Source organism: Cuculus canorus, chromosome 7, assembly GCF_017976375.1.
Source record: "Cuculus canorus isolate bCucCan1 chromosome 7, bCucCan1.pri, whole genome shotgun sequence".
In the NCBI taxonomy this organism is placed as follows: Eukaryota; Metazoa; Chordata; class Aves; order Cuculiformes; family Cuculidae; genus Cuculus; species Cuculus canorus.
In genome coordinates, this window is record NC_071407.1 from 1,477,386 (window position 1) to 1,496,412 (window position 19,027).

At 45.2% G+C, this 19,027-nt stretch overlaps 1 protein-coding gene across 10 annotated transcripts in view; it reads left to right on the forward strand.

The window, feature by feature from the left end:
- Window positions 1–19,027, forward strand: part of FGFR2 (fibroblast growth factor receptor 2) — an 87,175-nt gene that overhangs the window by 24,521 nt on the left and 43,627 nt on the right. For all 10 annotated transcript variants that reach the window (XM_054071044.1, XM_054071039.1, XM_054071037.1 and 7 more), the window contains 2 exons: window positions 3,804–3,973; window positions 10,122–10,245. In XM_054071044.1, the coding sequence (XP_053927019.1) occupies window positions 3,804–3,973; window positions 10,122–10,245 (294 nt within the window). The remainder of the gene's footprint in view (window positions 1–3,803; window positions 3,974–10,121; window positions 10,246–19,027) is intronic.

Consider the following 19,027-nt stretch of genomic DNA (forward strand, 5'->3'; position numbering starts at 1 on the left):
CGTCATCATGAGTTTGAGAGGTGGCCCTAATTTAAGGGATTTCTGGCTTGGCCTTGGCAAAGCAGCAGCTGTAGTGATGGTTGCACTGAGGTCCTCCAACAGTAAATTCTTCTGGAGTCCCTGAGTAACCCTGAAGACGCTGAATTCTGCCTCTAATTCTGGTCAGGCGACTGGAAGCTTTATGGCTTTTTTTTTTTTTCCTTATCACCCTTTAAACAATTTCTTCTGCGCCAAGCTATGGTAAATTGGCACCAAGAACAAAAAGCATCCAAATGGAATCCACATGCTGTTCTTTTCATGCCTTGAAGAGTTTCAGAAAGGATGAAACAAGGTTCAAATTCATCAAATCCTGTAGAGTGGAAACCCACTCAAGGGAGCAGCAAAAATTGGATGTTGCCTAGAAGTGGTTTTTAATTAAAGGTCAAATGCAATAGTACTGAAAACCTTAAAGGGAGGGGTGATGTGGTCATTTCAGGCACACTACTGCCTGCTCGAGACGCTTGTCGGGTAGGCTCGGAGTTGCCTACTTTTGTATTTCTTTGTATTAGAGAAGTCCAAATACAAATTCAGGCGTCCTGAAGTGGAGTGGTCCCCTGGGCTGCTTAATTTCAATTTCACATGCGGGAGATTTTGCCTGATTAGTTGTAATGTATTTGCAGTGGAGTGCAGTGTGGGTCAGCAGGATATTTTCTTCACTAATGAGAGCTCTAAAAGCAATCAGGAATTCCCACCCGTTCCCCTGCTGCTCGTTACTGCTACATCCAGGGTTTGCCTCAGTGTTGCTGTGAACTTTGAACAGCGGTGCTACCTCCATCCACCTGTCCAGTTAGATGGGATGCGGTGGATGGGGTCTGTAAGACTTTGCACTCGATGATTTATACTCGTTAGCTCTGTTCCTTCCTTTACTGAACCTGGGTGTTTTTCCTCTCAAGACAAATAAAAGCAGTAAAGAGTGCTTTTAGCTTGTGATACTTTAATCTGTAAAGAGAAACGCCACGTGTTAGTTGGATCGGTCACTGTGTGGAAGCACAAAATAGGGCACTTGTGGGTGTTACTGCTTGTGGATGTTGCTGCCAGAGTGGTGAAGCATTGGAAGAGGCTGCCCAGGGCAGTGGTGGAGTCTCTATCCCTGGAGGGGTTCAGAAAGCGTGTAGATGTGGCACTTCGGGACATGGTTTAGCAGGCACGGAGATGATGGGCTGATGGTTGGACTGCATGAGCTTAGAAGTCTTCTCCAACCTCAATGATTCTATGATTCTATAGGAGCTGCCAATATGTGTTGCTACTCCCTAGAGAGAAATGGTGGGATGTCTCAAAGCAATTCTGACCTCCTCTCTGCTCCCACAGCTTCCCTAGAGCAGTTTTTCCTCCTTGTGCCTTTGTTGGATATGAGTCACATTGGAGCACTTTTCTTGCAGGTGCAGAGCTTTTTCAGGGATGAAGGTTGATGGACAGGAGGGTTCTGCACATAAATCGGAGGCTGAGCTGCCCTGTAATGTGTTTCGGGCTGGTGGCAGAGTAGAAACCTTGCTGCACAGAGCAGCCTTGTTTGAGAAACTGTTGGTGGATGGATCCTGACCCAGTCAGATGCCCAGATCCCAGGCTGCCCGGGAGCTTGGGCCGCCCAGCCTGTGCTTGCGTGGGCAAGCCATAGAGCTTGTGGTCCAGAGGTTATGCTTGCCTGCACATGCTTCCAAGCTTTTTATGCTCTTATAGAGTCATAGAATAGGTTGGGTTGGAAGGGACCTTGAAGATCATCCAGTTCGAAGCCCCTGCCATGGGCAGGGACACCTCCCACTGGATCAGGTTGCTCAAAGCCTCATCCAACCTGGCACGGAACACATTCAAGGTGTGAGAAGGTGCGTATGATGAACATGATGAGAAGTGGCCGTGCTGGCTGTGAAGTTTCTGGGGTGGTTTTGCTGGGATGGAGTCAGATCCAGGCCCTCTGCTCCGTCTGCAGTACCAATATAACTGGTTCAGGTGGTTGATTGGCTTTGACCTGCCACTGTTTACTTTGACTTTGTTGGGATCGTGGGTAGGGCCCGGTAGTGGTCACCTTGCATTGCCTTGTGGAAGATGTTCAGCCATCCAGAGAAAATATCCTTTTAATATACCGGTACCAACATGCAATTCCACCTTGGCCTGGTACACTTGTAAGGTGATTTGGCCTTTGTGTGTAGTACTTAATTCCTTTGGTTGGCTTTGTTTAAAGTCTTCTGTTATTGTAATGCGATCCTGGTTTTAGCAAATAACCTTAACGGTGATTTTCCTTGCATCCCTAATTCGCTTTAGCCTGTGTAACAATTTCTTGGTGTTGCAGTTCAATTTTCAATCGTTACCTGATTTTCTGTTTTGATTACACACACAAATCTGCTTTGCTTTTCTACTTCATTAATTTTAACACTAATTGCTACTTCGGGCAAAAAAAAAAAAAATCACTTATCGTTGTTAGCATCATTGTGAGGCTTGCTTTTGGAATGTTTTCTTTATTCTGAGAGGGACATTTTTAAAGGATTTATTTCTGCATTTTCTATCCAGCTGTATTTTTATTTGGGAGGGGTTGGGGGTGGGAGGGTTTCTGGGTTTGTGCTGATTGTAAGAACTGCTATAAATATTTGAGGAGCGGAAGAGTTTATTTATAGTGGAATTTTAGGCGCTAATGAAGGAAATGAAACAGGGCTGGGAGAAATGAAGTTATTTTTTTGGACCCCTCCACTCCTAAAAATTCCACACTAATCTGATTTGCTTCAGGAAAAGCCCATTGTAAAAGAAATTAATGTTTCCTCCTATTAAACGGCTCTTGAATCTTTAACTTTTTAATAACTGTTATGGTGAGACAGCTGAGAAGCGATGCCACGAAGGCACTGTGCAACGTGGCCGAAGTGGTGCATGGATCCAGAATGGGGATAACCTTGTGTATGGATCCGTATCCAAATTTACTTCTTGGAGAGTAAAAGCAGATGGTAGCTGTATGGTTTGTTCTGCCGTGTTTCCTGTGCTGATATGCGGCAAATGATTGAGAATGTGCATGGAAGAAGGGTTTTCCATGTGCTCCTCATGCGGGCACCGGCTGGGCCAGGGCATGGTAAGGAGTGAGAGCCAGGAGAGCTTTGCCAGGAGCCGCTGGAAGCGATCGCTGCGGTGAATATGGGCTGAGAGAGACTCTTGTTTTGTGCCATGATGCTGGACAACAACACTGCCCATTTGGGCTTCCGCAGGCTCATGAGAACGGAAAATCCCTGCGAAATTATAAACACTACTGATGAGTTCTGCTGGTCTCCTTGGGTTAAGGATTCAGAAATGTATTCCTTTTGTAAATGTACTTTCGTGGTTTGTGAGGGGATAACAGCACCGTTCACTGTGCTGTGGTACGCTGGAAGTTTGTGCCAGGCAGGGAGGTGTGTTTATCCCCCTTCTAACAGGTGGGAGAGGGTTAAGGGCGATGCTCCCAACAGGTCTGTCTGGCTTCAGAGCCGCGTTCTGAGAATTCAGAGTTTGCTCAGCGCTCACAGAAACTCAACTTGACGTTGAAGCATCTGATCATTTGAGTCCGCTGAAAACTTGGTCCCTGCACAAAGCGAAGGATGTCTGTCGTTAATTTCATCATAAATGAGGCACTCAAGGCTGCAGACCGAGCTGTTTGCAAAACTCTGGTCGACACTTGCGGCGTATGATTTCCAGGCGTGTGCTCCTGCTAAGCCACGCCGGCTCTGCTAGAACGAATACACGCGGAACTTCGTGTCTGTGGAAGGGAGCTCAGGGTTTGAGTACTGACGTTTCTGTATGTGTCTCTGGAACAGGGGCACCCTATTGGACACACACGGACAAGATGGAGAAGAGGCTACACGCGGTGCCAGCGGCAAACACCGTCAAGTTTCGTTGCCCGGCGATGGGGAACCCAACACCGACTATGCGATGGCTGAAAAATGGGAAGGAGTTTAAGCAAGAGCATCGTATTGGCGGCTATAAGGTACATTCTTATGGTGCGATTTTGCAATTTCTGCTCTTGACCAAGGCTGTAAAAAACCCTCCAACCCTTCTGTTGCTGAAGTCAACAGAAAATCTTTTAATGGCCTTGGATCAAATGTAGAAGTGAAGAAATGCAATTGTTTTCTTCTGGGGAAAGGTGGGTGCTTTCTTTGGCAGAGCACTAGTTCTGTGTTTTATTTTTCTCAAATTCACGCTTGTAGCACTAAGCGTATTTACAGAGATTTACTTGGAAAACTAAAGACTGACTTTGCAAAGCTCTGTTCATTTTCAGCTGCATTGTTAAAAACGTGACCATCCAGTCTAGTGATCGAGGACAGCTTAATAAAGGAAGGGTTGGAAGTCAGAAGTTATTATTTTCTATAGAGTTTATGGTCTGTGACACTGAAATGGGAAGCAGAATTTGAGGGAAAGTAACAGCAATTACTTACAAGGGTTTGTTTGAATTTTAAACAGCTTCAGATTAGATGTTTCATTCTAAATTGGTGGTTACTGATTAAGAGAGAGTTTTAGGGAGGGCAGCTAGCTCTGTGGGTTAGCGCACGCACCTTTGACCTCCTGATATCTGCCTAGGTCAGGCCAGAAGTCAGGATTCGGTCATCTTATCCTGCTCCTCACAGGGAGTGGGAGTGCGTGACTGATGGCAAATGGCTGTTCAAGCACTCCCTTTGCTATCCCATCCCGTGTTTCTGAGGTTCCTTCCCCTCTTGTGCGGATCTTTGGGCTGTGGCCTCCGCGCGGACCCGACACCTCAGCAACTTCTCTCCAAAGATGAGAAGTTTGAGTGGGTCACCTGGTGTCGCAGCTCTAAGCCTCATCTTAGTCCTTCTGCTGAGGAGCTCAGAGCAATTTGTAGTGGTAATTAAGACAGAAGCTGACTTTCCCAGACAACACAGTAAACTTGAGACCGAGTCCCGGGGCTGCCTCACCCCAGCAATCGAGGTATTTTCAGGGTGCTGCGTTTGTGGTGCCCTGATGGTGCCAGGGTGTATTTTGCTTCATGTGCTGTTGACTCAGATCCTGCCTGGGACAAAAAAATTCTGTTTTCCAGTGCAGAGGAGGACAAGCTGTAGTCTCCTTTACTCTCTAGATACATTTACTGTTGAGAGTGTCACTTTTTCCAATATTTGTGTTAGCAGAGAGTGAAGCCCAGAAAATCTCCCTGCATGAGCACTAATTATCTAAGTAGACTTTTCCATCTATGTTTGCTTATACCGTAAATTACTGTTGCTTGTGAGTGTACACCTGGCAACACCTTCTGCCTTTAATAACACTGTGGGGTGTTAATGAATTGGCTACAAGTCAGTGATTTTCACTTTTTGCAGTGCTTATTTAAAACCAAAAAAAAAAAAAAAAAAGCCAGTTAATAAAACCCAAAACTGACCCCAAAAACTGAACTAATCCTGTCTTGGAAAATAATAGTAACTGTTTCGGTACTAACTGAGACATCAGTTGAACCCTTTACTTCTCATGAAGGGGAAATGCAGAGATCACTCTTGAAAACCGCGGAGGAAAATGTGGGTCTTGGAAGGCAGAATGGAGATACCTGATCCCCGTGGCTTGGGAGGGGGATCTCGGGCCAGGGTAAATCAACCTGCGCTGGGCGCTGTGCTGCTGCTGCTGCTGCCCGGCGTTAGGGCGCTGGGTGAGCTCATTTAGATTTGTGCCCGTTAAGTGAAATGCATACAATTTCCTGGGTGGGTATGTACTCCGGGAAGAAACCACAGATGCCCATTTTTGAAGCCAGCTGGATAAGTGAAGTGTGTACCTGTAACTCTAGATCCTAACTTCTTACACCTCTTTCAAGGAACAGAAGAGGGGGGCATGGCTGGGGGGTTAGACTTCCTTGTGGCTGAGAAAGACATCCCATTTTTAATGATCTGGTAGCATTTACTTATCGCATACCTAATCTATGGATATAGTTTTGGATAACCATTTTTAAGGTGGAAGCTTGTCTTCAGTGAATGAGTGTTAAAGAAAGAGGCCTCCAGAGCTTCTGGAAGTTGTGCCCTCCTCCTGTTAGAGGGGTGGGATGAGATCACCGTGGGCTTATTCAAAATCACTCTGGAATAAAGAGAGAATTGTTTTTTCTTGACACCTTTATACTGACAAAGTTGTAATGATGGAACTCTCAGAAAGTCTCAGTCTTTCCATGTTGGTCCCTGTTCAGCCAGACATCCCAGGAACTTGCAATGATTTTGGTATGGTAGGTTGCCTCCAACCCAGGCATTGCTGTGTGAAGCGTTTCTGCTGGACTTCTTCATGTTCATAATGCTTTGAGCGACTGGAGTAGCCAGAAGCACACTTGGCTGTATCTGCCATCACCAGCTGACGTAACACCATCTCGGGAGAGGCAACCATCCCTCGAAGAATTCAAGAACAAAAGGAAGGGAAGGAAAATGTGAAGCTTTCCGTTAGTCTTCCAGCCACCTCTTTCCTATTTAAGCTAAGAAATCTGCCCTCTTTATCGCAATCAGATAGTGGCCTGTAGCACTTTGTCCCACTGCCTGGGGAATGCCTTGAGTCAATTTGCACTAGCAGGCTGGCGGGAGGGCGTATGTGCTGCCCGAGATAGCTTCCAGAGTGGAATTCCTCCACCATGACTCAGGCTGGGTGGTGAATTCCAAAATCGAACCTTTCATGATTTTTCAAGGTGTGCCCGGAGCTCCTACAGCAAGGAGAAGGGGATCAGTTACTGAATGTCTAAACCCTTTTTAGTCTTTTAAATCTGTTTTTAAAGTGATAGAGCTCTTGCTTGGCCATTTAAAGGCATTTTATAATTTCTGTGAGTGAATAATCTCAATCCTCTGTGAGACCCCGTGGGAGCCTTTACTGCACCGTACGCCACCCGGAAAGCAAACGTGCTTCTATCAGCTGTTGCTGTGTAACAGGTGTGGGTTTTCACATCTGCATTTTGATAACTTCATCACTACAGTCATCTTATGCACGTTTAAATTCAGCCAGGTAAACCCAGGGCAAAGAAAGAGTTCTGACTTCATAGGAACATATCAAAGCCGTGGCTTTTGCGTGGAAGTCCTGCACTTGTTCTCTCTCCCGAAGCAGTACCCATAGGTCTCTGAACTGCAGGGGTTTTGTGGGGAATCGTAGCCTGGTTTCTAATTCTTGTTTCAAAAGGGAGTGCAGGGATAGGATGAGGGAATGGTTTTCAGCTGCAAGAGGGGAAATTGAGATGAGACCTTAGGGAGAAATGTTTTGCTGTGAGGGCGGGGAGGCCCTGGCCCAGGGTGCCCAGAGCAGTGGTGGCTGCCCCATCCCTGGAGGGGTTCCAGGCCAGGTTGGATGGGGCTTGGAGCCCCTGATCCAGTGGGAGGTGTCCCTGCCCATGGCAGGGGGTGGGACTGGATGGGCTTTGGGGTCCCTTCCAACCCAAACCATTCCATGATTCTATTAGACTTCTTAGGAAATATTTGGAGAGCTCTTGCCTTCCGTTAGAAGGGCCTTGGGGAGCAACCAGGAGAAAGTGAATGGCATTAACCTGCAACACCAAAGAGTCTGTTTGCAACTTCTGTCACCAGGGTGAGGTTTCTTTCGTTTGGTTTGGTTTTTTTTTCCCCTCTGTCGCTGTTGTAGTTCATCCGTGTACAGGAGGCTGACGTAGGACCTGTGTGCTGCCTTGAACCGCTTTTGAAACCAGCTTTTCCGTAAGCTGCTCTGATGTTGGTGCTGGCTGTCAGTACTGGCACCAGCGTTGCTGCCCAAAGATGGATTTTGTTGGGATGAGGTAGTGAGGGCAGATTACGTAGAAAGGCCACGTTAACAATCCTCTCCAATCAGGGAGTTGCAAACTGCATGGTTGCAGAGATGTGGCGGGAGTGTCGCGTGTCTGAGACTGAAAGGTTCAAGTTGGGAGCCTTCAGCAGGAGCAGATGCCGTCATCCCAGCCAAGGGGAGTTTCTCTGGGCGTTGCAATGTTGCACTTGCGATCAGAAAGGAACAAGCCAACAAGCTGCATCTAGTTGGATCCAGATCCAGGACATAAATCCCATTGTGTGACGATGTGTCAGAAATGCTTTGAGCCTCTACAGCAGTTGTTTAGCTTAAACTGAAGAGGCTTAAGCTGTTGTTTTCGTATAAAGATGTTATCTCTTCTCACTGGAGTTACAAGAAGGAGATTGCACAAATGTTTTATATCGTCATCCATTATATCCACTTGTGGCTCTCAGTTAGTTGTGTTTTCTTATTCCATGCTAAACATCATGTTTTGCTATAAAATTAATCACTTACAGCTTGTTACCAATGTTTATTTTGCTTTAACTACCATGGAACCATGATTTGTTCTTCCTGTTTTGCAGTCAGAGAGGTTAAAACCACTTGCTCTGGTCCTGAGCAGTGTGACGTAAATTGTAATGACAAAAAGCTCAGGTCACTTTGACCAAATCTCTCTCCAAATAGCTCAAAAAGAAGTAAAATATTCAAAATATGTCGCTCTGTGTATTTGTTATTTACCAGCGGCTCATGACACTCATTCTTCCTGACCCACACTTTGTCTTTCAAAGTTGCTTAGCAGAAGAACAGGACAATAAAAGGACGCTGATAAACTCCGTCATTATAAACTTGGTTCTTAGCTCTTCATAGCATGAAAAAATAAATCAATCTGTAGTTTTGATGAATATGGGAGGCAGGGAGAGGAGTTGTAAGTTTGATCTGGAGAGCGTAGGGTCATGTTGTTACACATTTCTGTGGGGTTTGGTGAGCATCCCTGCCCGGCACCTGCTGCTGGAGGAGCGTCTACATTTGTGTTGTTTTTCAAAGCCCACATGGACAGTTGTTAGCCAATATTGTTAACGGGGAACTGAACATGACAGTAATAACTAGTTAATGAGCTAATTACTGGGAGGGAGGAGGGGGGTGCCAGGTAAGCCAGGAGCCCCTTGCAGAGAGGGCTCTTTTCTTCCAAGCTTTGAACTGAAGGCTTTTTTACCTCCGGCAAGCATGAGAGCTACGCTAAGCCTCACACAGCCTTTTCCTGCTGGAGAAGCACCTACACAACAGTAAGGCACAAAGTGGAATTTCAGACTTGCAGTTGTAACAATCTTTTAAGAACATATAGTTACTGGAAGTGTCACGGAATGGTCCATCAATTTTTCTGGTGTGCTGCGCTGAATTACTGCTTTCCATTTGGCTGATTAAAATGACTGTACCAGATTGTCTTTTCATTCCGTTTGCTAAAATGTGTACTTTGCAGTTGAGGAGTTGTGCATTACAGCTACACAATGTTAAGATCTTCGAGCACTTTGTCAAAAGTGTAATGCTAAAACAAGGGATTAGTGGATAGCCAGCAAAAGGTCAGTTTGGGAGCCAACTTATGATGCAGGAAATATATATATATGTGTACCGGATGACTCGATATCCTTCCAGTATTGGGCTCAATCCTATTTTCTGCAAGAGCCATGCCAACACTCCTTTTGAGTTCAAACGGGAACAGAATCAGCGCCTCTAATGCATTCTGTCCGAGAGGGACTGTATGCAATAAATGTATGTTCTTATGCTCTGTTTCCATGAGGATTTTCCTCAGGCTTTTTTTCGTGAGACAACATCTTCACTTCTTTCTTGTGGTGCCATAAGAGACGTGGCCACTCTGTGTGCCTGTGGAGGGATCCCAAACGTTGCCAAACGTCTTTGTTTCTCACAAATGTGGGCCGTGTAATCAAGCTGTTCCAGAAAGACGGAGACATAGATGTTAGGGGAGCGTATCCATCCCATACTGCTGGTGGGTAGTTAACATCAAATGATTGTTTGGAGACAGATGGGAAATGTCCTGAGGGTGTGAATTCACTTCAGAGTGGATTGAGAGGTAAAGCCTGGTAAGACAACTGCTGCTAATTGAGGCCATCCCTGTAAGGCTGGTAGCTCAGAGCGTGCACCGATGGCTCGGATCAGGGATGAGGTGAATTTATAGCAGAGTGCAGGAAAGCTTTCCCTGCTGCAGCCATGCCGTGCAGACCAGGCATCGATAAAGTATTTCAGTGCTGGAACTGACAAATGAGCACAGAAGAGGCTGTTAAACATGGATTACGAAAGTTTAACTAGTCAGGAAATGGTTCTTTTGGAGGGGGAGAGGGTGAATCTATGCTATGCAGTTCTCAGCCTCTCTGGTTACAATCCACCAGGTCCGCAACCAGCACTGGAGCCTCATCATGGAGAGCGTGGTCCCATCTGACAAGGGAAATTACACGTGCATTGTGGAAAACCAGTACGGATCCATCAATCACACCTACCATCTCGACGTTGTTGGTGAGTGAAACTGTCACGTGCAAGGCAATGTTTTTAATTAATGAGCTTATTAAAATATTTTGAACTAAACTGATGCAGTTGGCATCAATTTTGAAGATAATTGCGCAGTAGTCTGATAAGATTGCACTTCACGACTAATTATTGCACAGCTTTGTATATTAATTTTGTCTCACTCATGTCTGTAGGACTCCTCTACCCATGCCTTGTCAAAGGTGTGATATCCATGTGTGCAAATGAGTTCTTGCTGTTGCAATACACCTACAGGCTTACCAGGAAGAGCAAATAATAAATACCGATGCCGTTTTAATCATTAGCATTATAATTTAATTGTTGTGCAATTATGCTAACACATTTCAATAACTGGAGTTATGGAAACTGTCAAGTGATCCCGTAGATTGTAATGAAAAGCTAGGTGTTGACTTTGGTGAAGGTAGTGCAGATCTGGAGCTTCAGGAAAGGTGCTTTGCATCCACAGCAGTAACAGAGATCCGACCACAGCCCAGTGTGTGGGCAGTGAGGAATCCCTGAAACACGGGCAAACAAGAATTGTGAAGAAATGGCTTTACGTGATGACAAATTCTGCAAAGCTGCGTGAATTCTTAATAGCAGCAAGGTTGCAATTCTGCAGGACTATTAAACACATTAATATTAAGAGTACCAAAATCCTGTTGGCTTTAGCCAGGATTACACATAATTATCTAAGTGCTTAGCTCAATTAAGGCTGGGAATCTCAGGCACCGATTCCATTCCCCTCTACTCTTGCTGATTAGCCCGGATGGGTGTGAGCAGTTTTGTTAACTCTGAAGGCATCACTGTCCGAGAGGAGTCAGTTTGGCTGTTGCGGTAGGGCGTGTTGGTAGTAGGACACCTTTGGGCATCTGAGCTTCAGTGTCTGAAGCCTGTCTTGAATGGGCTTTGCTCCCTCCAGTCTTGTGGGGTGATCCGAGTGTCACCATCTTTGTGAATGAAACTTTTGATCAATCAGTATTGAAAGCAAAACAGAATTTGGTTGTTGTAAGCTGGTTTTGGCTGGTGACTGACTGCCCAACTTATCTCCTGTGGACAGTCTCACTGTGAGTTTGGGTTTATATGACCAAAGCAATGGCAAAATTTTCATTTCCTTATTTCCCAATTGTTTTTTTATGAATAAAAATGCACCCCTCACATTGTTGTGGATGTTCATTAAAAATAGTATCTTGCTTTGTCTGAGGCCACTCAAATCTGCCCCAAATCTTCCAAAGAAACCCAAGTGCCGCCTCCTCGGGCAGCAAGAAATGACAAAGCTCCCTGTGAAAAATGCAAGTATGAGCCTGCTTTTATGGGGCAGGAGAGGAAGAAGAGAAAGTTGTGATGGAGATAGAGTCAAACAGAAGTCCTACCACTATCTCCAACACGGTTTAAGTCTTTCAAGCCAGGCTGCTAACCATCCAGCTCGCCTGTGCTTGGCTTTAGGTAGTCAAGACTGAAAGCAGTGAGGATTTTTATAGCCATGGCGATATTTTGTCGTGCTTGATAGAGAGAAGGATGGGCTATTGTTGAGGTGAACCCGATGACTGGCAAAGCCACTGTTGTCTGAACACGTGCTTAAACCAAGTTTATGGAGAGTGCAGAGGCCACGGCTGCCAGGGCTGGTGGTAAATCATGCTCTGTGTGCCTGGGTCCTCGCTGGCCAGCTCGCTGGAGGGCACCAAGCTGCTCGCCTGGGCTTGCCAGGGGTGAGGCTTGACTTGAAGCCCGGCCCAGGAAGAATGTGAGGGGATGATGAGTCATTGGAGTTTTTTTGATTTTGTGGTTTTTCTACTCAATCCTTTCGGGAGCCCAGATTGACTCAGCTTTGGTTTTGCTGAAAACTGTTTTTCAGTAGGCTACACGGGAGGACAAAAGCCAGTTCTTCAGTACTGGGAGTTTTCTTTGCTGAAACGAAAGTGGTTAAAAATTCCCCTTCCCTGTCCCCTGTTCCTTTTCCTCGTTACCACCCGATCCCGGTCTGGCGTGTTTCATCTTGACTGTAAATTTTCTTCACCCATTTTTTCTAGCAAATCCGTTCCTGGGCGATGCTGTCACTTGAGCAAATATTTGTCATAAACCCTCTCACCTCCTCTCCCCTTTCAAGCCTTTTCAGTGTCTTACAGCAAGGAATATTATGCAGAAGTTTATTTTTCCTGGCAGTAAATGATAGTGACCTGCGTGAATTAATGCAATGGTGATAAGATTTGACTATTCCTTTCCTGTAGAGAGACAGAGGAGTAAACAATGAGGGTTTTTTAAAAGTGATTAGGGTTTAGAGGTGCGGGGTACCCAGCTGATGGCACCCAAAGGAGCCCTGATTTGCCCTGAGCTGTATATTCTATTCAGTATTTTCTGATGCTCGACCCAATGAGATAATAAACCAAAAGTCCAGAAATGACTTCTTGGAGATCTTGAATATTAAATATGCATCTTGAAGCTCTGCATATTTCATCACATTAAAGGAAATAAAATTATTAGTTAAAGGGTGGAATTATTTATTTACCATGAAAACGTGTGTGTGGGAATGCTTGCCCTAAGTTGAATTTACTGTGAATCTTTCAGGAGGTACTGCACTGGGACTTCAGCCTAAACTGGGGATTCGTGGTAGAGAGCTCAGCCCTTTCTGTGCTGCTGAAAGCTTGTAATAATTGTGGAGGTTGGGCATAAAATTGCTGAAGCAGTAAATTAAGGCTGGCCAGAAGGGGAAACTCTGACAGTTTTTCTAGTTAAGACAGTTCTACAGAAGTTAATTTTGTGCTCTTTTTTCTTGGTTTTGCATGAATTTTCAGTTCCCACAGGGCCAGAGAGAGTTACGGGTGTTTGTTTAGAAGCAATTGCGTATGCAGACCGCATCTTAGAAACTTCAGGTCGTAATTTTAGGTCGAGTTGTGTGTGGAAAACTGTCCGTCGAAAGCCTCTGAAATTGCTTTTCCTATATGGTTTAACTGGTTCCAGAGCTGATTAAGTGTAAGTAATAGAAAATGGTATTAAAACATGGTAACGTATTCCACTAACACGAGCATCTGACTGTATGTTGTAATGTAGAGAACCCTCAGATTATGTCACAGATTTGGGAGGTATCCCAGCACAAATCGTGCCAAATCATGACACAATGCTAGTTAGGAATATCCAGTATTACTTGGTGCCAATAACTTTCCAAACTTTGAACTCTTTTGACAATTAAAAGCCTGGAGCCAGCAGGGCTGAGCAGTTTTCAGGCAGAATGTAGGTGTGAAGTGTTCTCCTTTTTACCTTGTAATTACTTGCAAGAACCCTCTTAAAATAGTCAACTGGGCTGGATGGGCTCATTCAGATTTACAAGCCTGGCAAACCCCTCGCACTGAATTTTTTTACAATGAAAGTAGAAAATACTGAAGAACAAAGCAGCAAGAAAGGAAAAAGCTGGGAGTCACTGGCAGCTTCTCTGTATCCAGGATGCTTGTGCGCGTTGATGGTGTTAGTGGGGAGTCGTCCAGTCCAGTTGGCCAGGACAGAAGTGTTGGAAAAAGTTGCTCTTTAGCTGTTGGGGATCCCCCCAATCACCTGCCTTTTCCTCTCTCCTCCCTCTCCCTTTCAAAACGAGGACTTCAGCGGGATGTGTGCAGGGCTTTGCTCAGGGGTGCAGATGTGTCAGGTTGCGGGAGCTGCCAGCGGGGACCTCAGTAGGGTCCTGCGAGTGGGAGATGAGTTGAGTTTAGCTTTCGATTGGAGTGCCAGCCAGAGGCTTCAATTAATATTGGATACTTATCGCGCAAGGCAACGTGCCAGCGCACGGTAATTGCTCACAAGTGACCTGCGGGGAGAGCGGGAGGAGGAAATGTCACTGTCCATTTGAAAGATGAAAAAACGCGCCGTGGAGCGAGGAAGGTTCTTGCCCTGGGTCACACAGGAAGCTGGTGGCAGAGCCAAAAAGTAAAGCTGGTACTTGAATCCTAATCCAGTACCTTAATTAAAAGAATGTTCTTTCCCTTGTATGGTTCAGCCCATCAGCTCCGTTTTTGCATGCGGCTGAAGTGCCTTTCTGTTCTTTTGTATTCAATGGCGGGTAGAAACTCTCATTTTTATCGTCAGCTTGCTGATAGATTGGTTCTGTTCTCATTAAACATATGTAAAGTCATGCAGTCTTAAGGGAGGCCGATTGCAAACGATGTGGTTTTCCCTTACCAGTTGTATCATAGTGAATCCGGGTCGTTAGGAAGCGACGTGGGAATGCAGCCACTGGGACTTGGGTATAATTAGATCACTCTTGGATTGCAATTATGGCTGGGGTCCGATTTCAGCAGCAGCAGTTCTGTTTAAGCGTGCGAGTAGCTAATTGAATTGATATTTGAATGGCAAGAAGACAGGTTCATCGTGGAGCACTCCTTGCGCAGGTAGTCCTTTCTGTCCTAGTTAATGTCATCCTCTGGGGAAACAAAAGGTGCTTTGGTTTCAGATGAAGTTCAGCACATTACCTCATCTACTGCTTTTTATAAGGAGCTGCCATAGTGTGACACATCTTCCAGGAATGTGTCAGAAGGCCTTGCTGTTTACTATAAAAATGAACACAACTTGTCACAAATAGGTCTTTTTAAAGCCGTTCCGCAGCCAGTTTCGCTGTGCTTTGAGCGGTTTGTCATTTACCTGATAGCCACACCTTCGCTCCTCCTCGTTCCTGAGGAGCGAGCTTTGTCAGAGCACCACACAGCTGTCCTTGAAGAGTAATCCGTATTTTTATGTGAAAACAGTGTGAGAATAACTTCTCATCCAGGAAGCGTTTTAAATGACTCTCAGCCTCAAGCCAGAAATCTCATGTGTGAGTGGTTTTACTGATGGATGTGCAGAAACCCACTTTTATTCTGAAGTCCTGGAGGTTTCAGAGGGCTTTAGGATGAGTTTTACTCTTGCTTTTTACAGCACATGATTAAAAAGTTGATTAAAATGGAATCAACCTTTTGCTTTTGGTACTTCATTCTTTGTTTCCCATAGTTTAGGCAGAGGAAAAGACTTCGCCTTTGTTTATAGTCAGCTTTATTTTTGGATTTTCATGTGCTGTGGCTGTGAACATGGCACGGACACTTTTTTTTTTTCAAGACATGTTTCCATTTTATCATCCCTGGATTTATAAAAGCATACGCATCGCTATTAGCTTTCTGCCAAGGCTTGTTTTGTCAAAATCAAGTTCAGAATTGGTTTGGTTTGACTACGGTGCATCCCTTCCTTTCCAAAGGAGTATTTTTTAGCATTCACATTCCGTATGGAAAAGGAACTGACTGGAGGGATTTAAAAGATGAGTAGATGAGGTGCTCAGGGATATGGTTTAGGAGTGGACAGGTATGGTTGGACTCCATGATCTCAAAGGTCTTTTCCAACCGAGTGATTCTATGATTCTAACTAAACACATGCCTGGGCCGTTGCATCACTGGTGTCTGGCAGGAGTTAAGTGTAGGTATTAAGAACCAAGCCTCAACTTGCGTTGCTGGCAGATGTGCTTGTCGTTGTTGACGCTTTGCATGGACAAGCTTTGGCTTGATGTCTTCCCCCGAGTGCTTGCGGCATGGGGCATGACGAGACAGGGGCTGGAAGCGTGAAGGAATCCACGCTGCTCCTTCTTGCCCTCAGGTATGTGGATAGGCCGAGAGGGAAGATGATTTTATTTAATGTACTGATAAGCCCGAGCGCGGACTTTACACCTGGCACCAGGCTTTTGGCGAGGTGTGCGCATCCGAGGAGAAATTACACAGATTGTGGAGTGCTGAAGGCTGCACGGCTCCCTCCTCAAAACAAAGACTACAGTGTGACGGTTCAGCTGAGGAAAAGGAAAGCCTATGGGTCTTTTCTCCCCTCCGTTTTCTTAATAAGGTGAAAATATTCCAATCTCCTGGGTTTATAGTGCTAAAGCTTCTGCTTTCATTGGAGTAGCCTGGCTAAATTACATTTTATGGACAAATACTGGTGTCATTACTTCATCTGCAGGGTAAGCAGCGGATTTGTCATGTTTGGAATGCTTCCTGCAGAGTCTGCTGGGGGAGGACTGCTCTCCCTGTCCCACTTTCTGTCTTATTACAGCCCCAAGGCAGGTATTTCTCTTTCTTTTGATGAGTGATGAACAGGATATTGTTTCAGCCCTGTTATCATTTTTAATCATGCCTTCTAATTTGCTCAGGATCCTGCTCATGGAGACACAAGTAGGAATTTGCAGGAGCTGTCTGAAGATGATAACAAGACTGGTGTGTTGTTAAATATGCAGTTGGCATGCATTGAAAGCCATGTTTGTGCCAATCAGAAGGGCTTTCTGACCTGGGCCAGTCTTTTCTCAACAATCTTGTTACTGAAAAAATTGGCACCATTTTTGGTAAAGTTATATCCTCTTAAGAATATAACAAAAGGCAAAACAAAAAAAGCAGAAGCTGTCACCCATAGAAAAGTCATAAATGAATTGTGGTACAGATGGGATGAATGGACCCTATAAAGGCAAACACAAGGTTATTAATTGCGTCTGCCTCATTAATAAGAGTTTGATCCAGTGGGAGGTATCCCTGTCCATGTCAGGGAGGTGGAACTGGATGGGCTCTAAGGTCTTTTGCGACCCAAACTATTCTATGATTCTATGTTCTCCCTGAAAATGTGAGGAACCACCGAGGTGGGACAACCCCGTGGCTACCGCGCGATAGTTGCCCGTGGTGGGCAAGATGAATCCTAACTGAGAACACCACCCTAGTGTTTTTTGGGATTAAACTAGGATTAAAAGAGATGTAGTGGAGGTGAAAGTGAATGCAGATGGCACTGCATGTGGCAGATGTCACGGTGGAAGGCATTGGGTTGTGCATCGCTGTAATGATCCGAGACTGGGGCTGATTGCACTGGGAAGATAAAGGGGCCAGAGGGTGTTGGGGAGCCTTGCCAGAGGCTTGCAGTGCGGAACTAAAAAAAACTTGGGAGGTGGGTACCGGGCTGAGATAGGTAAGGAGGTGAGAGATCTGGCACTGTGGGCAAATTAGTAAAATGTGAAGTTCTGTGGCATTCGAGGAAAGGTTAACAACCTTAGAATCTTAGACTCATTAAGGTTGGAAAAGACCTCCAAGATGGTCAACTCCAACTGTCCCTCTCCCTGCTCCGCACTCTACTGTGTACCTGGAAACGCAGAGGTGGCTGCATTTCACAGATTTTCAGGATCTGAAGTCATTAGCTCGTCTTTGGATCGCTCCCACTCCTGTGGTGCAGTTTCAGCAGCAGGTGCTTCAGCTAAACGTAAAAATAAAGTGAAATCTGATTTAATTATAATTTAAAAGCCACATTGACAATCAAAGTTTGTTAAAGCACCTTTGAGTATTGAACTGCTCTGCAAATATAAAACATTATATTTTCAGCTTGCTCTTAAAAGATTGCCTGAATATGTTGAAACTTTTTGACTTCATGAAAGGAAAACGCTGATGCTGGCAGGACTTGGGCTGAGTGAGAACTCAGTGACAGCGTATTAGAGAGAATAAAGTTAGTTTTTACCATTTGTACAAGATGCTTCTAAAGGCCTAAAAGGTGTATTTATTTTCAGGGAGTTTTGATCACTGTCACAAATGAGGTGGTCAAAATAGTTGCTCTTAAGTTGTATTCTGCCTTTACAAGCAAATATACCTGCATTGTTATTGTTTGTCTGCAGCAGTTTCTGCTCTTAGGTTGGGTTATATTCATTACTGAGCAACATAATTTCATTCCAGCCATTGGTTTCCAATGGACATTTCCTTTCATACCTGTGCTAAAGCACTAGAGTGTGCGCGAAAGCCCCCAGGTCTGTATTTGAATGGATATTCCAACAAATTACCTTTATTTTTCGCCCTACTCTTGTTCTGGGAGAACACTTCTATCATCTGGGGTTGGGAATGGTGTTCCCTTGTCTTGGCTTTATGGCAGCCAGCCACTCGCGTGCGTACGCTGAAAGACAGAAAATGCGGGTGCAGAAGAGAGGTCAAGAACTGCAGAAAATAACAGAGACAAACTTTCCTGTTTTGGAGCTCAGATTTCGTGTCCAGGCGTGTCCAACCTAAGCTTCTCTTCTGCCCTGAGAGGCCGTGTACAGGTCTGGTGGGTCAGCCACGGTGGTGGTGGGGGCAGCATACCACAGTCCTTCGGAGGCTTTCACACCTGCGTTCCTCAATGGAGCAAGTGTGCTGGGTGAGGAAAGGGGGAGAAGCCTAGAAATAAAAGAGGGCTTTTAAAGGTTTACATAATCTTTTCCATCTGATTTTAAAGGCAGAGCTGTTTTCAGGAACGGCAATTTGGAGGATGAAAAATATGCAGTCAGGTCACAATAACAACAGCAATAATGACTCCCACTGTGTGTTTTATGGCGTTGGTGGGCGCACGGGTGAGTTAAACCCACTGCAGCTGGGAGAGGACATCATCCCCGTGGGAGAGGTGCTGTTGGCCACGCATACAGTGAACCTTTGGCAGAGTCTACTGGAGTCCAACCGTGCTGGAGCCCGACGTTGCCTCTGGAGGCTGTAGAGCAGCCGTGTGCTGGGAGCAGAGCACGGTACACACGATGCTATCTCTGCCTGTAAAAATTAATGCAGTCTCTGGAAAGGGCCCGGACAGTAAAATTTTACCACTTGTCTGTGAGAAGTCACAAGTTGTTTTTCATATTCTCTTGTAGCCTCTTTCATTTTGGGTACATTGAAAAAGATTTCAGTGGAAATTTCAGCTCCCCATTGTTCCGTTACTCATGGTTTTTTCACACTAAAACAAGGCCTCTCCCCTCTCTGTTGAGACACCTTTCGCCTGTGCACGCTCTGCGTGA